We start from the raw sequence: 22,461 nt of genomic DNA on the forward strand, positions 1-22,461 counted from the left end.
ATCAGCTTCATCATTCCTTCCAAACCACTCATTGTTGAATTTGTGATTTCCAATGTTGGATTGAAAAGGATTTTCCAGTAGATTGTTCACGTGATTCATGACGATGACTGCTTGTCTAGCTTGCTAGCTAAGATTTTGAAAGTATGATGTTGACATAATCGGTCCAATCAAAGCTACGGTAGATATAATGTGATTTTGGGGTGGCAGGTATTCTAGTGGTTAGAGAGTTGGGACAGTAATCAAAAAGTTACTGGATCGAATCCCCAAGCTGACAAGGTAAAAATCTGTCATTCTGCCCCTGAACAAGGCAGTTCCCTGGTATGCTGTCATTGTAAATAAGAATTTGTTGTTAACTGACTTGCCTAGTTAAATAAAGGTTCAATTTAAAAACTTCGATATAATTTTATCTGTAGCCAAGGATCTTGAGCCTTCTTGGATGAGCTTTTCTGATTTAACTCTATGGCAGCACCCAAGGGGCTTGAATATTTGAGCTCTCCCCGTCGATGTTGCGGTGACGTAGTGTCCCCATGAGTGTCAGAACACTGAGGCAATCATGGTGCAACTAGAGAACATTATCAACCCCTACGCTCTGTATTTTCCGCTGGCTGTCCCACTACCACGGAAAGCACCGAGCTAGGCTGAAACACCTGCATTTTGGAGCTGTCTTATTCAAAAAAGCAAAACAGAGACTATGTTTGTATGTAGCTTTATTCACTTTTATTTTAATACATTGGTTACAAACTGGTATGTGACACGTATTAATGCCAAAATACCATCCAAAACAGGCACAAAAAATAATCAATATATTTTTTTAGCTAAACAGCTGGGGCTCAAAACAGGTCGGTCTCTGCCCCACCGGTCCTGAATGACGGGTCGCCACTTCCCGATCCAGATGTTTTAGATAGAGATAACTTGGAGATATTGATAACTTAGGGAGCTAAATATAATCGCCTGCGGGACGCCTGTTGGGGTACCCTGGCCTACAGGGAGGAGGTGAGAGCCCTGGTGGATTGGTGCCAGGGAAATAACCTCTTTCTCAAAGTCAACAAAATGAAGGAGCTGATCATGGGCTACAGGAAACGGCATAGAGAGCACGCCCCCATCCACACCGAAGCGAGCAAGAGTGGAGATGGTCAAAAGCTTCAAGTTCCGCTGCGTGCACATCACTGAGGACCTGAAATGGTCTCTTCCCACTGACAGCTTGGTGAAGAAGGCGCAACAGCGCCTCTTCAACTTCAGGAAGCTGAAGAAATTTGGCTTGGCCCCTAAGACCCTCAGGGACTTATACAGATGCACCATCAAGAGCAGCCTGTTCACCCCACTTTCATCTAGAAGACGGAGACAGTACAGGGGCATCAAAGCTGGAACCGAGAAACTGATTAACAACGTCTATCTTCAGGCCATACTGAACAAAAATATTAACGCAACATGCAACAATTTCAAAGATTTGACTGAGTTACTAGTTCATGTAAGGAAATCAGTCATTTGTAATAAATTAATTAGGCCCTTATCTATGAATTTCACATGACTGGGAGTACATGGTCTGCAGTTGTGAATCCGGTTGGACCCACTACCAAACATTTAATTATCTGGCAACAGCTCTGGTGGACATTCTTGTGGTCGGCATACCAATTGCAAGCTCCCTCAAAACTGTGGCATTGTGTTGTGTGACAAAACTGCACATTTTACAGTAGTCTTTCTATTGTCCCCAGCACAAGGTGCACATGTGTAATGATCATGCTGTTTAATAATTTCATTGATATGTCACACCTTTCAGGTGGATGGATTATCTTGACAAAGGAGAAATGCTCATTAACAGGGATGTAAACAAATTTGTGCACAACATTTCAGAGAAATAAGCTTTTTTGTGTGTATGGAACATTTCTGGAATTTTTTATTTCAGCTCATGAAACATTGGACCAACACTTTACATGTTGCGTTTATATTTTTGTTCAGTGTAGTTGGTGCCAGGCGCACCGGTTGTGTCAAAACAGTTTACCACTTGTATAACTCAATATGAGGAAGGTGTTTCTATACTCAGTGTACACACCATTCACATACATGTATATTTATATTCCGTACTCTGTTTTGTTTTTTGACATGGGGGTTTTGTACTGTGTATTTAAGCACTGTATTCTAGACATAGCTTCATCTATTATTTCTACTACCGGACATAGCATTTTAGTTACACTGTTTATACACACTGCATATGTATTAATATGCATAGCTCACTCTAATTTATCTACTGCTGTACATACTGTATCATTCTTAGTATATAATGTGTCAATTTATTGTGTATATAGTATAGATTGCATTTGGATTACTGTTACAGTGCTATTTGGGTTAATTGGATTTGTTCCGGCATTTCAATATTTGTATTTATTTATTTGTATTATTATTTGTGTACATGTTTGGCATTTTACTGCATTGTTATGAGCTAGTAACAAGCATTTAGCTGCACCTGCTATAACATCTGCAAAACTGTGTACTCGACCAATAAACTTTTATTCGATTTTTCAGTGAATGTTGCACATACATTCATACCAAAGTTAGTTGAGCCTACCTCCATTGACAGTGAAATAGCGGGCAAAAAAATAACAATTCATGTTAGGGCGACATCTAAAATTCAAACCCAAATGTTAAACAAAATGTATTATACTGTAAATGTATTTATTTATTTACCCTCTACCATATCCATCTCCCCATAAATGTAACACCTAATCAGCTGCATATATTTAGGTCTCGTTCATGACACTGAAGCTAGCTAGTTAAAGTTGGCAGGTCCACTCAAGACTGATGACTGATAGACGGACTGAAACGCAGAAGAACATGTTCACTTCACATGTATTTATATTTTATTCCATGTTCAACAGCAACTGCAAAACATATCCACGTAAACTTCAACGGATGATGACAGTTCCAGAAAGATTTACTCAAATTTGGGGACGTGGCAATTAGTAGCCAATCAGGTGCCCAGGATGAGATTTCGGACAAAGGGTCCACAGCTGAGATTTTACCCAATGTAAAAACATTCTCTAAAACACGATTGGTTCAAACACGACAACGCTTTTCGTGTAAGCCAATCAAACTTGAATACGATGTATAAATGTTTTATTATGGAACGTTAGGTCATCGTCCAAATGTGCCTTTTTGCTGAAGTGGACCAATCAAAGCTCGTAAAGGCTCAAATTTGTAATCTCATTGGATCTCCTTTAAGAAGGAAGGAGGCCGATGCTAGGGTGTGTTTATTAAACTGTTGACTTGTGAAACAGATATAGTGTAGATATTGTGTCTGGAATCATCAGGCAGGTAGGTAGGTAATACAATGTTATTACTTCTCTTACACGCTAATATTGATAGTGTTACTTTGTATGATCAGCTAACCATTAACGGTAGGATATGCAATTCAGGCACATTCCAATAGTCTGACAAGAGAGCTAGCGGCTAGCAGGCGTTCTTATTAGGATGAAGTGGCTGAAGACAAAATATCTTACATTACAGTCAACAACTGATTTCTGTTGTATTGTTCCACATTTGGTAATGTAGCGAAATGTGACATATTACATAAAGTGTATTCCGTGTGTGAATGGTGTATACGTTGATACATTGTGTATGTTAACAAACTGTGCCTATATTTGTGTTCAGACAGCCAAACGCTACATTCTTTCCACTTTACCGTTATAGTGAGCAATGTTGATATTGTGGTTCCCCTGATCTGCATTCAAATACTGTTAACAATATAACAACCTCAATGTTACAAATACCACATGACATCATGCATGCACTTCAGACATGTATTTAGGCTTTCCTGCCTGACCCATCTGTCCTATCCTGTCTAGAGGACTATCTCTTTTCTTCCATTTTTAAATGTCCTATCACAAGTCTATGCTGACACGCTGCCAGCAGCAACAGTTTAATAAACAACCAACAGTTGAATATGTGAAACAAGTACTGTAACACCATAATGTCTGAAAGACTTTGAACAGCCTTAATGAGCAGCAGATGTGATGTTAACACTCTGGAGGTGGTTTCTTTAATCTCTCTCTCTCTCTCTCTCTCTCTCTCTCTCTCTCTCTCTCTCTCTCTCTCTCTCTCTCTCTCTCATAGGATGGAGATCAGGCCGTTGCTCATGTGCTTTGCCCTCTGCGTGGTCTATGCCACCAGTAAACCCACCGAGAAAAAGGAACGCGTTCACCACGATGCACCTCTCAGCAGCCGCGAGCATGACGATGCTCAGGGCTTCGACTACGACCACGATGCCTTCCTGGGACAAAAGGAGGCCAAATCTTTTGACGAGCTCAGCCCAGAGGAGAGCAAGCGCAGGCTAGGGTGAGTAGACTCAAGTCTCTGCCTGGCTGCGTCTCAGTAGTTCAATGTGGCCACCATTCCCCGGCTCGGCTGTGTATCAATAGTATCAAGTTGAGGGTAGGGCTGTGACGGTAATTGAATAACCGTGTAACTGACGATTATGGATGAAGAGCGTCATGAAAATAAAACCGTCAAAAGCGTTTAAAATAGGCCTACATTCGTTTTAGAATTATTATTTTGTATTAATATTGTTTTCATGTCGATAAACTTTACCTAATAGCGGAAGTGTTTACTAATGATTGTTAACTTAGTTTGTCTATTGAACTTTCTACATCTCCTCCTCTTTACAGCTTTCATTTGCTTGAGCAGCTAATTGCTTGTAGAGTGGGATGTAGAGTGTTATAGGCTATGACATTTCAGTTAAAACATTGTTTGATGTGTGGACTTTTTTTTTATACAGTACATGTTTTCATTGCTTGCTAGTAAATAAATCTGGTCTTCCTTAAAAAAAAAGTTTAGATGTTTCTGACTATTCATTAATTATTCAACAGCAGTTGGCAAGGTTGTTCTGGCTCTGAGGCATATAATGCGCTAATGTTGTGTCAAATGGACAATTCACCAAGCCTCCAACCTGGCATGGTATAATTTGATACAGGATATTTTTTTAAAAATTATAAACAAATCAATGCTGATCAAGCCCGGTTCTGGCTGATATGCTGCCCTAAGCTAGACCCAAAAAATTGCTGTCCTCCTATCCCCGCAAAGTAGAATAGTAGCCTAGGCACGCAATGCACTTTTAGGAATGCCTATGTGGTAGGATACCATTTGTAAAATAGGCAATTTCCCATTAATTCCTGTCATCTGGTTACATTCATTTCTGTTAATGCATGTATTAATTACAGTAATTTACCGTTCTCATTCTTGTTTGCACAGTTCAAATCCAGCCACACTTGTGATAAACAAGTTTCGGTTTATTTCATATCCTCATTTACTCGCTCCATGTGAGCAGTGAGCATGTGTCTGGTTTCTCTGACCTGTTAATGTTGATGGAGTGCATGCACCTGAACACGCACAGAAGTACCTGGCCTGCTTTTCGCAAATGTCAAAAGTAGGAAAGTGCCCAGCTGGGCTTCTAAGTCATATTTTCATCACATAGTACATTTACATTTACATTTAAGTCATTTAGCAGACGCTCTTATCCAGAGCGACTTACAAATTGGTGCATTCACCTTATGACATCCAGTGGAACAGCCACTTACAATAGTGCATCTAAATCTTTTTAGGGGGGGGTGGGAAGGATTACTTATCCTATCCTAGGTAAGTAATCCTATAGTAAGTCAACGAAGTCCATTATAATAGTTACTCACAGTATTTGAAAAATCTTTCCAACACTCTCCCCCTCCATAATCAAAGTCGCTGATAAATAGGCTAGGGACATGTTTCGTGTATCTGTTTATATTTTAATGATGGTCAATTTGATCTTCATTCTATAGCATAGAATACTATCTTTCATTGTCAATGTCTTCCAACCTACCCTCAGGAAAGCCTAAGGTAGGTCTAGGTTTTTTATTATGTTTTAGTGAAAGGATAAATATTTGCTCTTGTGTCTGAAGTAGAGTATGCTGGTGGTTTTGATTGTTGAATGCTTTTATGTGTGTGTGTGTGTGTGTGTGTGTGTGTGTGTGAGTGAGTTCGCTGATTCTCTCTACAGAGAGAATGTCCATTCAGAAAGTTTCCTAAAGTAGCCTATCTGGACTAGGGCTGCAAATAACTGTTGGTCTCACAGTAATTGACCGTTAATTAACATAAACACATTTTGCATCTCCTAGCTTCCACTCATAGCCTACAAGCCACTGATGCAGAACTTTGGAACATCTACATTTGAAAAAGTCTAATAAATCCATGATTTATTTTAGACAGGTCTAAAGAAGCATGATATGAAGAAAATGTAGTCTATTTCAGAAGAACAGAATAGCATACTCTGAGTTGTGCTGATGTTAGGCCCTGATCTGGCTGAAATGGCTGAGGGCTGCACTAGTTATTATGCAGAAAAGATTTGCTTAGAATTCCGTGGCGTTATTTTATAGTATGAAGAATACATTTGGAAGAAAGCTGAATAAAATAGAAATGATATTTTCTCCAAATGATTTGAGGATGTGTGCGGTTATTCTGTGTTGAGTGTTTAATAAAGAAATAGGTATTCCTATATGCTTAATTTAGAGTTATTTATGTATCTTTAGTTGTTCTACAATCGTTGGGCTGTATGTTTTGAGGTATCCAACTGGATACCCTAATTGGTAGTTAGTCTTGTCTCATAGCTGCAACTCCCGTACGTAGAGTCGGAAGGTCGAGAGCAGTGCGTCCTCCGAAAAACAACCAAACCAAGCCGCACTGCTTCTTGACACAATGCCCACTTAACCCGGAAGCCAGCTGCACTAATGTGTCACCTGGCGACTGTGTCAGCCCGCCACAGGAGTCATTGGTGCGCGATGGGACAAGAAGATCCCTGCCAGCCAAACCCTCCCCTAACTCGGATGACGCTGAGCCAATTGTGCTTAGCCCCACGGGTCTCCCAGTCGCGGCCGGCTGCGACAGAGCCTGGACTTGAACCCAGAATATCTAGTGGCACAGCTCGCAATGCAGTGCCTTAACCACTGCGTCACTCGGGAAGCCCCGACATGTGACTTTAATGATGATTTGAAAAAAGTAGCTTGAAACGCATGAGCTTTGCTTAGTTTTTTTGCACAGGCTGTATAAACTATATCAGTCACTCATTCACAATTTGACAAATATTTGATAATGCCGAGAAATTCACAGCAGCATCCCCTTTGTGTGGCCGTAATGCACCCCCAAAACATTCATGCCTTTTGCGGCCAGTGGCCATTGTTCCCTTCTCCCTAAGTGCTGCGTGCTCCATCACGTGATCCGGTCTTTCTTACAGGCTACAAGTGAAGACAGAACAGCAAAAGCACGAACAGCAAAAGCACTAGCCAATGTCAATCTACTATCCCCAAAGTTCGACCTATTCTGTGCTCGAAATAAATTTTACAAACATAGTCTGGGACAGTTGTGGGATGCGATAGATCCCAAATGAATACAAAAACTAGCATGAAAAAAACTTGTTTACGCAATGTTGCCGACACAACACATCTGAATGTTTAGTTTAAAATGTTGATAAATTATTAGGCTATTTCTTCACATTATAAGCGCAGCAATGCGCACATGGTAGTAGGCTAAAAGCGCACATTTTCCATTAGCGGAAAACATTATCAAAAGTGACCGCAAATGCAATTATGCATGTAATGCTTTTATTATAAATGTGTATTTTTATGGTGAAAATGATCTCCCCCAAACTTGAAACTCACGTGCTGCCTATGTATGCCAGTTAGGCTCTACACCCCTTGTAATGTGCCTGATTTTAGAAGTTATTTGGCCACTTTAGTTGTGATACAAACCGTATTAAAACATATAGGCCTATGGGTTAGGCTAGATGAGGTGTGTGACTATGACTCGGAAAAAGTTGCCAAAAAAAACATTGTTTCTTCTGCTGGGCATTATTCACAAGTGATAGGCTAATATGGTCACCCATCAGACCATTCTTGATTTAATCTTGTCTTTACATATACTAAATAATATATGTGAAATTTAGTTTTGTTTTGATTTAGAATGGACCATTGTCATGCACCTGTATCGAAACAGGGTCACTTGAAAAAATACATGTCATCTATGCACTTAAATAGCGAATAGGGACGCTTTTCCCACGTGGTTTATTTTCATGCCAGCCAGGTAGGCTATACTCCTGTTGTAAATATAAGCAATGTGTTTAATATTAGGAAAGTTGAGAAATAAATATAGTAGGCCTATAGAAAGATTTTCAAATTAATTTGCATTGATGTCAGTGATTAGAGGGACAATCGAGTGTTGAGTACCAGGCAGCTGGCAAGTTTGGTAGGCTACTAATGACCATCAGCAGCATCAGAGCTTGGAGAAGCCAATTTACCATGACTAAATGGTCACGTGGAATTTGACTGCCTTCATGACTTGTGACTGCCGGTGTGACGGTAATACGGTCACCGCAACAGCCCTAGTCTGGACTCCATTTCTTTATTAAGAATCAAGCGCTCCTGTCGTGATGTAATCTTGTAAAAGGCCTCTTTTCAGTAGCTTAGGCTACGTTATTTCTCTCATTATGGCGTCCTCTCGTGGAAGAAAATATGTCAATGCCACTGGCATTGGATGATCGAAGCAACAGAGTTTGTGACGTTATGCAAATATTTTGAGGAAAGTGAGAGTTCGTTTGAATGGTTTTGTGCGTCGAAATAGTATATGCAGAAAAGCCAACAGACAAGGTCAAGGTAGGCATATCTTTCTATTGGTATTTCCATTTTTAATTTTTTTAATATATTTTTTAAAATATTCTGCTGACAAAAATAAACCATTGTTTTTACAGTACCAGTCAAAGTTTGGACACACCTACTCATTCAAGGGTTTTTCATTATTTTGACTATTTTCTACATTGTAGAATAACAGTGAAGACATCAGAACTATGAACACATGGATTCATGTAGTAACCAAAAAAAGTGTTCAATATATCAAAATATATTTTACATTTGAGATTCTTCAAAGTAGCCACCCTTTGTCTTGATGACAACTTTACACACTTGGCATTCTCTCAACCAGCTTCCCCTGGAATGCTTTTCCAACAGTCTGGAAGGAGTTCGCACATATGCTGAGCACTTGTTGGCTGCTTTTCCTTCACTCCGCATTCAAACTCATCCCAAACCATCTCAATTGGGTTGAGGTCGGGTGATTGTGGAGTCTAGGTCATTCTGATGCAGCACTCCATCACTCTCCTCCTTGGTCAAATAGCCCTTACACAGCCTGGAGGTATGTTGAGTCATTGTCCTGTTAAAAAAACAAATGATGGCCCCACTAAGCACAAGCCAGGTGGGATGGCGTATCGCTGCAGAATGCTGTGCCTTGAATTCTAAATAAATCAGACGGTGTTACCTGCAAAGCACCCCCGCACCATCACACCTCCTCACACCTTCTACGCTCCACCCGGCTTGTCCGGTGCTCATGCCTCGGCCGGCTCGTCAGGCTCGCCTAGGTGGCACGCCGGGTGGCGCCCCTAGAATTCTGAAATTCTTTCTAATTGCATAGCATCTACAGATTGTAAGTTGAAGAAAAATATTATAACCTGTGACCAGAAACAAGCTACATAGCTGCAATACCAGAATAAATGATCTAATGATTCTGCCTCTTCGTGGCAGAAGAGACATAATCATTTGTTTCTTAATTTGTTGATTAATATTTAAGTAATAACCTGAATAATAATAATAATAATAATAATAATAATAATGAAATGCCATGATGATAACAATGTGTAATGGCTTTTTTCAATAAGGCTTTTATTAAGAAGCATATCCATGTAAACAAGTGTACAAATAGAGTTGTGATCTCTCCTTTTTTGACCCCTTGTCCCTTGAACGGTTCTGTCGGTGACGTGTACATTGGCCTTGCCAATTACCGTTACCTCAAATTCCAAGACTGTCATAGCCCTAGTTGAGGAGCCAATCAGAGACTGTTCATGTAGTTTGCTACCTACAAGTTACCTGTATGCTAACGTGGCAGAGTAATATAAATGTAAAAGTACTTATTGCAATGTAAAACTAATGCTGTCACACAAGGAAGTATGTTCTCTTTTCAGTAAAAATTCATCAACGTATAGACTTGTTTGCCAGTAAATGGAGAGAAGGTAGAATTCCCCTTTCCCATCATCAGATTCAAAGAACAGGCTGTCACTTTCACATAGAGTGTTATTACATTTGTATTATAGTGAATGTAGTTTGTCCTCTTTTGATCTACATTTTTCATTTTTTTAAGTCTCTCTCTCTTGCTCTTCCCCTTTCTGTTACAGTGTGATTGTAGAGAAGATTGATGGGGACAGTGATGGTTTTGTCACTGAGGTGGAGCTGAAAGCGTGGATTAAGAAGGCTCAGAAGAAGTACATCTATGAGAACGTGGACCGCCAATGGAAGGACTTTGATGTCAACAATGACGGCATGATCTCCTGGGAGGAATACAGGAACGTAACTTATGGTACCTATCTGGGTAAGAAGGACGTGAGCATGCATGAGCAGGAGCCCGGGAAATGCAATTGGTCCAAAACATAAATGTGTTGGTTATGATTGGTTGGATAATTGCAGGGCCTTTAGTATTAGTTTCACTGATTGGTTGATTTACCGTGTCAATTCAGGTCAGGGTGTATCACGTGTGATTGACTAGAGATCATAGCCGCTTCCCTTTGAACACACAGATGACTCGGAACCAGATGATGGCTACAACTACCAGCACATGATGGCGAGGGACGAGAGGCGTTTCAAAATGGCCGACCAGAACGGAGACCAGATCGCCAACAAAGAGGAGTTCACCGCCTTCCTACACCCAGAGGAGTACGACCACATGAAGGACATAGTGGTGCTGGTATGTGTGTTTCATTCTCTGTGTTCGTTAGATTAAATGTTATTTGTAAAAAATGAAACACGGGACCAGCGTTCACCGGTCGGCTCCCTGACCATCCTCCTCTTTCTCCTTGTTTACCCTACAGGAAACCATGGAGGACATTGATAAGAATGGTGATGGTTTCATTGACCTGAATGAATACATAGGTAAGGACTGAAGTGGACATACTGTGAGTGTACAAAACATTAGGAACACCTGCTCTTTCCATGACAGGCGAATCCAGGTGAAAGCTATGGTCCCTTAAATCAAATGTTACTTATCACATGTGCAGACTACAACTACTGGTGTAGACTTCACAGTGAAATGCTTGCTTACGAACCTTTCCCAATGATGCAGAGTTTAATAAATGATTAGAAAAAATGTAATGGTAACTAACACAATTGAATACACAAGAATGGAGCTATATACAGGGAGTACTAGTACCTGATCAATGTGCAGAGGTACAAGGTACTTGAAGTAGATATGTACATGAAGGCAGGGTAAAGTGACTAGGCCTTATTGATGGCACTTGTTAAATCCACTTAACGCAGTGTAGATGAAGGGGAGGAGGCAGGTTAAAGAAGGATGTATAAGCCTTGAGACAGTTGAGACATGGATTGTGTATGTGTGCCATTCAGAGGGTGTATGGGCAAGACAAAAGATGTATGTGCCTTTGAACAAGGTATGGTAGTAGGTGCCAGGCGCACCGGTTTGTTTTAAGAGCTGAAACGCTGCTGGGTTTTTCACGCTTAAAAGTTTCCTGTGTGTATCATTAATGGTCCACCATCCAAAGGACATACAGCCAACTTACCACAACTATAGGAAGCATTGAAGAAGTCGTTCCTAATGTTTGGTGTACTCAGTGTGTAGTCACTTTATTCTGAGGTCCCCATTCAATAGATGTACTGTATTGATGTTTCTACCTCCTCTCCTTCGTTTCCTAGGTGACATGTACAACCATGAAGATGAGATGGAGGAGCCAGACTGGGTTGCGACAGAGCGCGAGCAATTCTCAGAGTTCCGGGATAAGAACAAAGATGGGAAGATGGATCGGGAGGAGACTATGGACTGGATCCTTCCTTCAGACTACGACCACGCAGAGGCCGAGGCCAAACACCTCGTCTACGAGTCTGACTCAAACAAAGTGAGACAATCGCTCTTTCTTTCTTTCTCTTTCTCTCTCTCTCTCTCTCTCTCTCTCTCTCTCTCTCTCGTTCACTCTCTCTCTCTCGTTCACTCTCGTTCACTCTTTCTTTCTCTCTTTCTTTCTTTCTCTCTTTCTCCCCTTTTATTTATTTCACTCACAATGTCTGTGTCTGTTTTAAACCTTGTGTTGACTAAATATCCTTTTTTGTTTTGATTTCAGGATGGGAAGCTCAGCAAGGAAGAGATCCTGAACAAGTACGACCTGTTTGTAGGAAGTCAAGCAACTGACTTTGGCGAGGCGCTGGTACGGCACGATGAGTTTTAGATGATTTAGTCCTAGCTAGATAAAACATTTTTATACTTGGTTTGATTTTTATTTTGTATGAAACATATTCATACAGTACATTGTCTCCAATTCGTTTGTGTTTGATAGCACCTAATAGTTACGTGTGTTTATATATACGGACTTCCCATCCCAACACTTCATTTTATTTTTCTGTTACGTACATAGGTAGTTTAGATTGGTCATTCTTTTTGCCTTGGTTTGAAACACAATGGTATACTCACAAGCACTGAATACTCCTTTTGGAGTTGTAATCATTTAAAATTCTTCCACCAAACCCTTCATATGTGGGAATGATTTGGTGTTTTTTACAGTCATGTTTTGAATGACACTGATTGTAGTGATAGCCCATCATTTCTTAGTATAGTTAGTAGATGAGAGATGCTACCCAACATTAGCCTCCTACATTTCCTTTTACCCAGTGTGTGCCTTCTCTGAGTAGTCTTTTGGGAGCTCAACCAATGAAACTGACACTAAATATCAGTGAATCAGGGGGTCATGGGAACATGAGTCCACTACAGTGAAATCATCCCTCACCCTGCTCTGTTTCTCCATAAACACTTTCTTTGACCCCCTTTTCGTCACATGTACTGTATTTGTCTATCATGACTAGGGCCGTTATTATTAGCAGTTCATCACTGCTTCTGTAGCCTTCTCCGCTGTCAATCACTGCCTCTCAGCAGTCTACAGTGGCTTCCTCTCCTTGCCTCCATCTGCATTGGTCTAGAAACAAATGATAGAAGTATGTTAGATGACCAATGTGAAACAAGAAAAGGAAAGCGTTTTGGACCTATTGAGTAGCAGCACAAGTGTGAGAACGCATCTGTTCTATTGGTTAGAAATAAGAGCGTTTGTTCCTTCCTGCGGGGCGTGCTGAACTGAAAGGTTGGCGCATTGCAGCGTCGTTGCTGAATTACGCTTGCTTAAAATTAAATTAAGATTATGTTGAAGTATTTACATAGTCAGCAAGTGTTTATTTTCTGAATTTATGCACAGAATGTATGGACATTCATATTTTGGATCGAATGCTGTACTTTTGATTCCACAGCCCATTTCTCAATAATAAAAAAACGAATTGAGTAAACTTATTTGTTCAAGTTTGAGCCTCAATTCACGTCTTCTTTTTAAGAGTTTGTTTGTCTGGTTGTGTTTGTGTTAATGATTTTTGTTAAGACATCCAATAAATGGTGATTGTGGTTGAAATAAAACACTGTCCACCACTGTTATAAAAGTGCATCGCAATACAATATAAATCTTTATTTACCTTAGATATGTTACAATAAATCAACATTTTGAGTATTTCATCAAGGAGTAGATTCAATAAACCCTATTTGCCCTGAACTCACATTTTCAATCAAGTGTTGGGGAACCTTAGATGGTTTATTGAATCCACCCCAAGACCCCCCATTCTGGAGATACAAAAATAAAAGTGCTAAACTCATATTTTTCTTCATTTTTTTTTTCATGCATTGCTATTTTTAGACTGCAGCTTTAGTAAGCTAATATATGCCATCATCAGACAGGTTCGGTCAATATTCAGAATGAAATGTACATGATTCATTACGGTCTTAAACAGGGTGTGATTTGTGGGGGAGAGGAGAGGCGAGAGAGAGGGGTGGATAGGAGGAAGAGAAAGAAAGAGCAGGAGAAAATAAACCCCTTTTTGGCTCTCATGGTGTGCTAAGGGGTGATCCCATATGAATAAGAAATAAAATGGCCAACAATACCACCACAAACCCTATACAAATCACACACTGATTATGATAATAATACTATGGAGTTTGGAAAAGTTCTCTGACAGTAGGACCTTCCTGGTATGAAGCAGTGGAGGTAAGGGGTGGTCAGGTGTTGGCTGTTGGGGATGGGCTCCTGATGGACTGAGACCACCGTCACAGTTTATGCTGTGGAGACCTCAGTCTTGGAGGCTGAAACTGAAGTCTCTTCAATCTGCTTTCCGAACACAGTCTCCATGATGCAGGCGTTAAACTGAGGGAGAAGTAGATCGATTTATATGACAGACAATGAACATGATACGGTTGTGTGTCCTGTTCTGACTCACCTCTGATGTGCCTCATTTCGGAGTGTTTGTCAATGACTGAGTGTGTGTGTGTGTGTGCCACTATGTTGGTGTATATCTATGCAGTTCGGGGGTTATAGACTCACCTGTTTGTTCATGAAGGCGTAAATAAGAGGATTGTATACACAGGAGCTTTTAGAGAAGAAAGCAGGGATGGTCACCAGGCGGTAGTCTTTGTTCTCGCTTGTTGTATAGGCGAAGTACAAGCCTGCCAGGGCGTAGGGGCCGTAACACAGAATGAAGGAGCACACCATCACAATCACCATCCTGGATACTTCCTTTTCTGCCTTCTGGGTGGAAGCTGACTCAGCCTGCGCAGCTGCCACCTACACACACACACACACACGCGCGCGCACACTGGTCACACGTGGGTTCCAAATCATGACTTTACTCTACTTTGTTTTTTTGTTTTTTTTTTACCCAGAAAGCATTGTACTCACAGCCCGTAGTGCTCCCAGCAGCTGGGAGTAGGAGAAGAAGATGATGGACATGGGCATGAGGAAACAGGTAACAATAAGGAATTTGGTGTAGCTGGCACAGTGGTACTCCTCGTTGTTTGTGTACCAGTCAGGTCCACAGGAGCAGCCCAGACCCTCAGGGATATACCTGTACAACAAACCCAAGTTACTTCTACTGAAGCCCCACACATTGTCTCTCTGCAGGGTTTCCTCCTTGCCTACATCAATCAGTGAGTTATCTAACTTGAAAAGCAGCGAGCGATGCAAACGTTGAAGCCAATTAGTGACATTAATTGCTGCTCAGAACCTTACACGTACAGCAAAACATATACACGTACTTTTAACAAATTTGAGGATAATTACCATTTTCCCCATTCCCTGTGTGTGCAATGTGAACCAAATAGCCTAATAGTAGCCAAATACAAAGAGTATTTATTAATCCAGACTATAACACAGTACGAGATCAAAGTGTTTGTGGATCAGTACCTGCTCCAGCCGAAGAACGGCGGGGTGGCACATCCGATCCCCATGACCCAGGTGAAGCCAACAGCCGCCAGAGCCTGGTTGTTGTCAAATTTGAAGGTGCCAAAGGGTTTGCAGATGACCACATATCTCTCAAAGGCAAGGACAGCCAGGGACCAAGCTGACACCAACCCTGAGGAAGAGAGAAGAAGCCATCAACAGGTTAGGAGATATCAAAGACATCGAACACAAGAACGAGTTTGCATGCAAATGCAAATAATCAGAAGAGTAAAAAAATGAATCGTTAAAGTACATCTTTGTTGTTGTTGTTCTTATGATGATGTTTTGAATTTACCTGCTATTGAACCCATGCAAGCTTCCATTGCACACAAGGTGTAACCCAGGAAGTAGTATCCTCTCGCGCTAGAAACAAACACTTGGCTCACAGAAAACGTCACAAAGATGAAGCCTGCTAACGAGACGTTGACCAGGATGTAGTTCAGCGGTTGTCTCAGCTTCTTGTACTTCACTGTCACCAAGAGAATGATGAAGTTTAGGGGTGTTCCAGCAAAGAACACAAAGCCCATGAAAGCAGTCTGTAGGTAGAAAGCCCATATTGGGGCCAGGTGATACTGTGGCCCCTCAAATGGGCTGACCTTAGAGATGTTCTCGTACAGATGGAAGTCCTTTCCCATCTTGGCTCCTCTCTGACTCAGACCACTACTTGTCCGTCCCTTAGATGTGAACTATGATGCTGAAAGGCTCCCTTTTATATGACCGTAAACCACTTATAAACCTCTTAAAAATGATGTAAGGAACAAGCTTCTCCTGCGGATCTTCCTGATCTTGTCGAGTGGATGAATAAACTTTCGGATTAAGCTGCCCCCGTGACCATGACCTGCCAGAAGAGACCTTACTTTGTTGGGCGCAGTAATCCATCTTAAAGAGCCAGTGAGAAAGAATACAGTTTAGAAGAAGAAGAATTGAACTTATAGCAATTCTTTGTTGGCGGGAACAGTGCTTGGATAAGAAATCATTGCCGTACTTCTGGAGTTTGTAATGGATATCAATGATTTAAGCGAGGCTGTGTTGGCTGCTCTTATGAGGTGGTAACTGCCTTATCCAGTTCCTATTTTAATCTCTGATGGACATTATCCTTCCTCCATACATAACCTAAGGGGGGAAGGGGATGTGGTGAACAGTGGTAGAAAGAAGAAGCTGACCAGGCAGTGGCACTCACCTCCACAATGTTTGGAAACTCCACTTTAGCAATTAATTATAGTTAAGTGCTAATCTAACAACCAAGGAAAGAATTCATTATAGGGTCTAAGCAAACATCGAGAGCCGACATAGAGAGCCTTGCTCTTGTTGTATACCTGTCTACAGTACAGGGAAGCTCTAGCACACTGAGCACTGGGAGAGATTGTTTACATTTCAATGTTTTTTTTCAATCGTACAAGTCACACTGTGAAATTAGAACGTCTCAGAACACCATGATTGTGTAATGAAACCCTGAAAAGTAGTGCACCGAAGCTGAGGTCTGGTGTCTGGAGGGTGTTTGAATGTAAACCCAATGTAAAGTGTTGTAGTACACCGCATGTGTTTTGAACCCAAAATGAAGTACTCTGAAACGCCTAAAGTGGTTGTTCAACCTTAATATTGGTGTTTTTAAGAGAGTGATGCGCAACAAAAAAAAACATGTTGGATTTTCAGTGCATGTAAAAGGCAGCACCAAAAAACAAAAACGTTGTTTCTCATACAATCAATGGTTGAGAAATGGACATGGGTTATAGCTTATATATTGATTGATGATAAGGGACTAGAAATAAATACAAAATTGTGGAATTCCATGTTTATTTTTTCAATGCTTTATTTAGGCATGTTTTTGAAACAGGAGGGGCAGTAAAGATTGTACATTTTGTTGGAATTTTACCCCCAAAATAAAGACAGTATATATTTAATTATGCAGTCGTTTAAATGATTTGTTAATTTAATTTGACCAAAATAATGTAAGATTAAATACAATTTAATGTGTTGCTCAAAATGTATGCATCTTTCATGAGGATTACCAAAGAGAGAGAACATTTAGTGACGGAACTCATTGGAAGTGGTTTTAATCAGCTTGCATTTTCTATCTTGCCACTTGACTATGATTGTGGGTAAATTCAACATTTTTTGACTTCATAATTATTTCACACAATGTTGTATACAAGTTTGATGAAAGAAAAGTATATTTTCATATTAATATTTAGAAAAGTATATTTTCATATTAATATTTAGCTTTGTTGTGCCATGTGGTGTAATGGATCATGATGAACACATATCATGATTGTTAATGGAAAAAGGCAAGTGCAGAATTCTCAATTCTTGCTGTTTAATCTCCAGTTACTAATGGTGATGTGAACACTGTGCTTCACAATGCCTGCCAAAATGGCAAATGATTAAATACATAAAACAATGTTAACTGTTCAAATTCTCCAGATGAAGTGGTCTAATTTTGCGCTGGGCAGGATCTCAAAACCCCCAAAATGATGTTTACAACCTTATTCGGTAGGACTGTCATTTTCTAGCAAGGTGTTGCTCTACTCTTGATTAAGTGGTGTTACAATACACCGTGTCATGTTTCAAAACATTTCAATATGATGTGTTTCAATAAAGTTTTGTCTCCTTCAAGTTGGTGGCAGCTCAGTTGCCACTATTTTGGGTATTGCAAAGCGCTTAATTTGAACAGTGCACATTCAGATCTAAATGAACCTACTGGTATCAAGATGTAGCTAGCATGGAACAAAAAAAAGAGTGCCATATAACGAACAGCAGGTAGGTTAGAGGGGTGGGACAGCAACCTGAGGGTTGCCAGTTTGAATCCCCAATTCGTACCAAAAAATATGGCCTTTGAGCAAGGCATTTGACCCTTAAACTGCTCCTTGGTTTTGACATGGGACAGAGATTACGGTTTATAATTTTAGACCTTGAACGGGTGAAAACAGAAAGCTTACGACTAGCCAGCAGCAAGCCAATTAGAGCACCATCAGCCCCCAATACACCCCACCCCCTCGTCCATTCCTCCCTCCCTCCCTTGAAAGGGTGTCTAGAACGTTTCTGAGAGTTGATCAGGTGAATTCTGATCAACATACCTCACTAACAAATAATATGTTTTCACTTCTATGATTCTTCTCTGTGCAAGGACATGGATATTCAGAACGTTTTGTCTATTTTTCCTCTTCACGATATTGTTGCATATATTGTCAGGGATGGCAGCCGCAGACATTTGATCTGCAAAGTTTCTCAGGCTACTTTTTTTTCAGTTACTGTTTTTTTTTTTTTTTACCGATAACTCATGAGAGTGTGTTGCATATTGGTGTGTCTGCATTTATTTGGTCATTTTTCTATTTCACCTTTATTTAACCAGGTAAGCTAGTTGAGAACAAGTTCTCATTTACAATTGCGACCTGGCCAAGATAAAGCAAAGCAGTGCGACAGAAACAACCACACAGTTAGTGTTGAGTTACACATGGAATAAACAAGCGTACAGTCAATAACACAACAGAAAAAAATAAAGTCTATATACAGTGTGTGCAAATGGCGTGAGGAGGTAAGGCAATAAATAGGCCATTGCAGCGACACCACCCCACTATGTAATGATGGAAAAGTTTCCCACATCTTATTGGTTTACTTGATTAACTGTATGCTATAGTTGAAGTTATTACAGCAAGTGTTAGCTACATAAGATGCTTAGTTTTGTTGTCAGTGGCCCTTCCCCTGAGCTTCATCACATGTGAAACCTTTCTGCCATCCGCCTACTGCCTGTTGCCCGCCATGCATATTAGATTACTTGACATTGGAGTCTTAAAATGCCACAATACAGGGATGAGCCTTAATCTGGAATCAAGATTTACCTGAGATGTACCTGGCCAATCTTTCAAATCTCTGCAAACTGCAGGGATGTAACATGGGATTAGGATCAAACTACAGGATCATCCCTTTAGCCCCAGATTGTTGGGTCAAATGACTAATTTGAGGAAGGATCAAGGGTGGGTTTACTGGTAAATCTCCCTACTCCTCCTCACCGTGCCCCCTGTTCTCCTTTTTATACACTTGCACACAGTCAGCCAATCCTCTTTCCCTTGGAACCTTTCCAAGGAACCTTCTCCTCCTCCATCCTCCTCCTCCGCCCGCCTCTGTCTGTCTCTCGTGTCTTTTCAGTGCTACTCTAGTTAAATTTGAGGCAGTAGGGACCAGCTAGTTTGGTCTAGTTTTGAGCTAGTTTTTGCTTGAAAACCAGAGCTTCTCCCAATTTACCAGCAGAAATAAAGGTATGCTTTTTTCATTTCCAGTATTTTTGTATGGGTGAGTAGGCTTGTTTATCAGGCTGTATTTCAGTTTAGCATTTGGGTAGGTTGTTTAATTGGAGGTATATGGATCAGTTTAAGATTTTAACTTGATGTAGAAATCTCAGTCGACAATACTTATTTGACCGAGATTAGATCTTTGGAAAAATGTATATAACTTTTAGCATTAAAAAGTATTTTATATAGTGTGACACTATTGACAAGCAAAGCTGTGTTTGTACTGTGACAGCAAACCGAAGCCCGTGCATTGCGATGACCCTTACCTTTGAAGATTTTGTTCCTCAAACTAGGGGAAGATGAAGGACCACTACAGTCCTTCAAGATACATGGCGAAGAAATGACGGAGCGCGAGTGAGAGAACGAGGGTGCAAGATAAATATCATCCCCAGACTCAGGGTTGTATCATAACCAACCTGTATGGTTTAGAAGTATGGGTATGATACGACCTGGGTTTGGCGGTGGTCTGCTGCTGCCTTTAAACAGAGGATGCACCAATGGCTCTACATAACTGATTATTTGGGGTGTGTTTTCTTCCCTTTTACTTTTCCTTTCCGTTTTGCCAAGAGAAGAATGTAATAGCAGCCCAAAAAAGCTGTAAAATTACTTAAAATGACACTCTTGACTTTTGTATTTTGCGAAGTGATCCACAAAATAAACTGAATGGAACGACCCTTGTACTTCTGTCCACTCTGCCCTTGTGAGACCGTGGCCAATAGAAATGCATCCATTTGAAAACCCTTAGATTAGCAGCTGTGGGGGTTGGTGACAACCGTGGGATCTACCCGGTACAACCAGAAGAGGACTGGCAGCCCCTTGGAGTCTGGTTCCTCTCTAGGTGTCTTTATAGGTTCCTGCCTTCTAGGGAGTTTTTCCAAGCCACTGTGCTTCTGCCTCTGCTTTACTTGCTGTTTAGGGTTTTAGCCTGGATATCTGTAAAGCACTTTTTGACAACTGCTGATTTAAAAAGGGATTCATGAAATAAATGTAATCTTGTGAGGGTGGAGTAACAGCATAATGATCTCTAAGGGGTTTTAACCACACCCTCTTGGTGTGCAAGGCAAGCTAAATCAAGTTGACCTAAGAGTTGCTCTTTTAAAATATAGTGATGCTTTAATCAAAGCTTTCACACACAGGCTTCTAAACACCCATAGTAAATGTAAAACAACACTCCTTATAGAGAAAGTAACAATGAACAAACATGAGATACACTGTATATACAAAAGTATGTGGACAGCCCTTTTAATCCCATGTTACATCCCTGCAGTTTGCAGAGATTTGAAGGATTGGCCAGGTACATCTCAGGTAAATCTTGTTTCCAGATTAAGGCTCATCCCTGTATTGTGGCATTTTAAGACCCCGATGTCAAGTAATCTAATATGCATTGTCAGTAGAATGGCCTTACTGAAGAGCTTAGTGACTTTCAATGTGGCATCATCATAGGATGCCACCTTTCCAACAAGTCAGTTTGTAAAAATGTTGCCTGCTAGAGCTGCTGTCAACTGTAGTAGTGTAAAGCTCGCCGCCATTGGACTCTGGAGCAGTAGGTGGGATGTATCCTTCCCCATAGTTCTCACCACTCGTTTATCACTACAAAGCTGGCAGTTCCACCCCCCCTAGATTAGAGAGACCTTAAAGGGACTCCCTTTCATGGAATAATCAGACCTCTTTTGCGCCCCTCCGGGTAGATCTCGACTATCCCCACCAGAACTCTTACGTGAACTCTTACGTTCGCCAGAACTCTTACGTTCGCAGCCTAATATACATTTTGACCAGGTTTCCTCTTAGATCTCAATATTAGCTAGTTTTAAATCGGTAGTGGCCACAGATGCCGAGGGTCATTACGGACCCCCCTCCCAGAACTCTTACATTCTATTTGGATCTATATCCAATTCCTGCCTTCCATTTGCACAGAATACTTGGTTCCCTTTAAAACATTTTTCTCCACACAAAATTCTAAAGACAGGTCACCAGACATAAACCCCTTTGGATATTTCAGCGTCTAACATCCAGAGTACATTAAAATCCTTTAATGCAATCATACAGATATTATCCCCTGTATCTGTGAATAAAGAGGACTGACCTTATTATTGCAGCTGAGGTTTCAATGTTGGTTGGATCTAGTCACCATTTCTGTCGCATACCAGTTCGCCACCGGCCTGTGAAGAACCATCAGAAAGGGGCCAGGTCTTTAATCTACGGATATTTCATCAGCCCGTGCACAGTTTCGGTGTCTCCCTGGACCGACAGAAGCAGATATTGAGATCCGGCTCGAATGGACCAAGCTGTCACGAGAATTTTCAATCCCAATGATAATAACTAACAATCAATTAAGCTTTGACCAATTCCCGAGGTTTGTAAGACCTTGGGTTTAATAATTATTATGCAAAGACTCAGTTTATGCAAAAAGGTATCAGTTTAGAACGTTCTAAAGTTTAAAAAAATGCAAAGGTAATTTTGGTCCTTTATCTACTACACGATACCGACACACAAACAGTAGGGGATTCAGATACACAAAAAGTTAAAAAAATGCAAAGATACACAAACATTACACACACAGATACACAAACAGTTTTCAGATACACAAACTAGGGGGAACACACACACAGATACACAAACTAGGGGGAACACACACACAGATACACAAACAGTAGGGTGATTACCCCAGATATCTACTACAGTAGGAGGATTACGCACAAACAGTAGGGGGATTACCGACACACAAACAGTTGGGGGATTACACACACACAGATACACAAACAGTAGGGGGATTACACACACACAGATACACAAACAGTAGGGGGATTACACACACAG

General features: G+C 40.7%; 2 protein-coding genes across 5 annotated transcripts; one reads left to right on the forward strand and one right to left on the reverse strand.

The window, feature by feature from the left end:
• The first annotated feature begins 3,149 nt into the window (after nucleotides 1-3,149).
• Nucleotides 3,150-13,389, forward strand: LOC118366163 (calumenin-A). 4 transcript variants are annotated; one of them, XM_035748611.2, is made up of 7 exons: nucleotides 3,150-3,313; nucleotides 4,108-4,329; nucleotides 10,229-10,422; nucleotides 10,628-10,794; nucleotides 10,919-10,979; nucleotides 11,757-11,956; nucleotides 12,179-13,389. In XM_035748611.2, the coding sequence occupies exons 2-7, from the start codon at nucleotides 4,109-4,111 to the stop codon at nucleotides 12,281-12,283; spliced, it is 948 nt and encodes a 315-aa protein (XP_035604504.1). In that variant the 5' UTR covers nucleotides 3,150-3,313; nucleotide 4,108; the 3' UTR covers nucleotides 12,284-13,389. The 4 variants fall into 4 exon arrangements, with proteins under 4 accessions (XP_035604504.1, XP_035604507.1, XP_035604505.1 ...); XM_035748614.2 differs by having other exon boundaries at nucleotides 3,150-3,309; nucleotides 10,229-10,410; XM_035748612.2 differs by having other exon boundaries at nucleotides 3,151-3,309.
• LOC118366161 (putative violet-sensitive opsin) lies at nucleotides 13,143-16,036 on the reverse strand. Its single transcript, XM_035748610.2, has 5 exons — nucleotides 15,654-16,036; nucleotides 15,323-15,491; nucleotides 14,819-14,984; nucleotides 14,465-14,704; nucleotides 13,143-14,287 (listed from the first exon to the last, which is right to left on the reverse strand). The coding sequence occupies exons 1-5, from the start codon at nucleotides 15,991-15,993 to the stop codon at nucleotides 14,198-14,200; spliced, it is 1,005 nt and encodes a 334-aa protein (XP_035604503.1). The 5' UTR covers nucleotides 15,994-16,036; the 3' UTR covers nucleotides 13,143-14,197.
• Between the last annotated feature and the right edge of the window lie 6,425 nt (nucleotides 16,037-22,461).

The sequence above is a fragment of the Oncorhynchus keta genome, chromosome 33 (assembly GCF_023373465.1).
Source record: "Oncorhynchus keta strain PuntledgeMale-10-30-2019 chromosome 33, Oket_V2, whole genome shotgun sequence".
NCBI classification, from domain to species: Eukaryota; Metazoa; Chordata; class Actinopteri; order Salmoniformes; family Salmonidae; genus Oncorhynchus; species Oncorhynchus keta.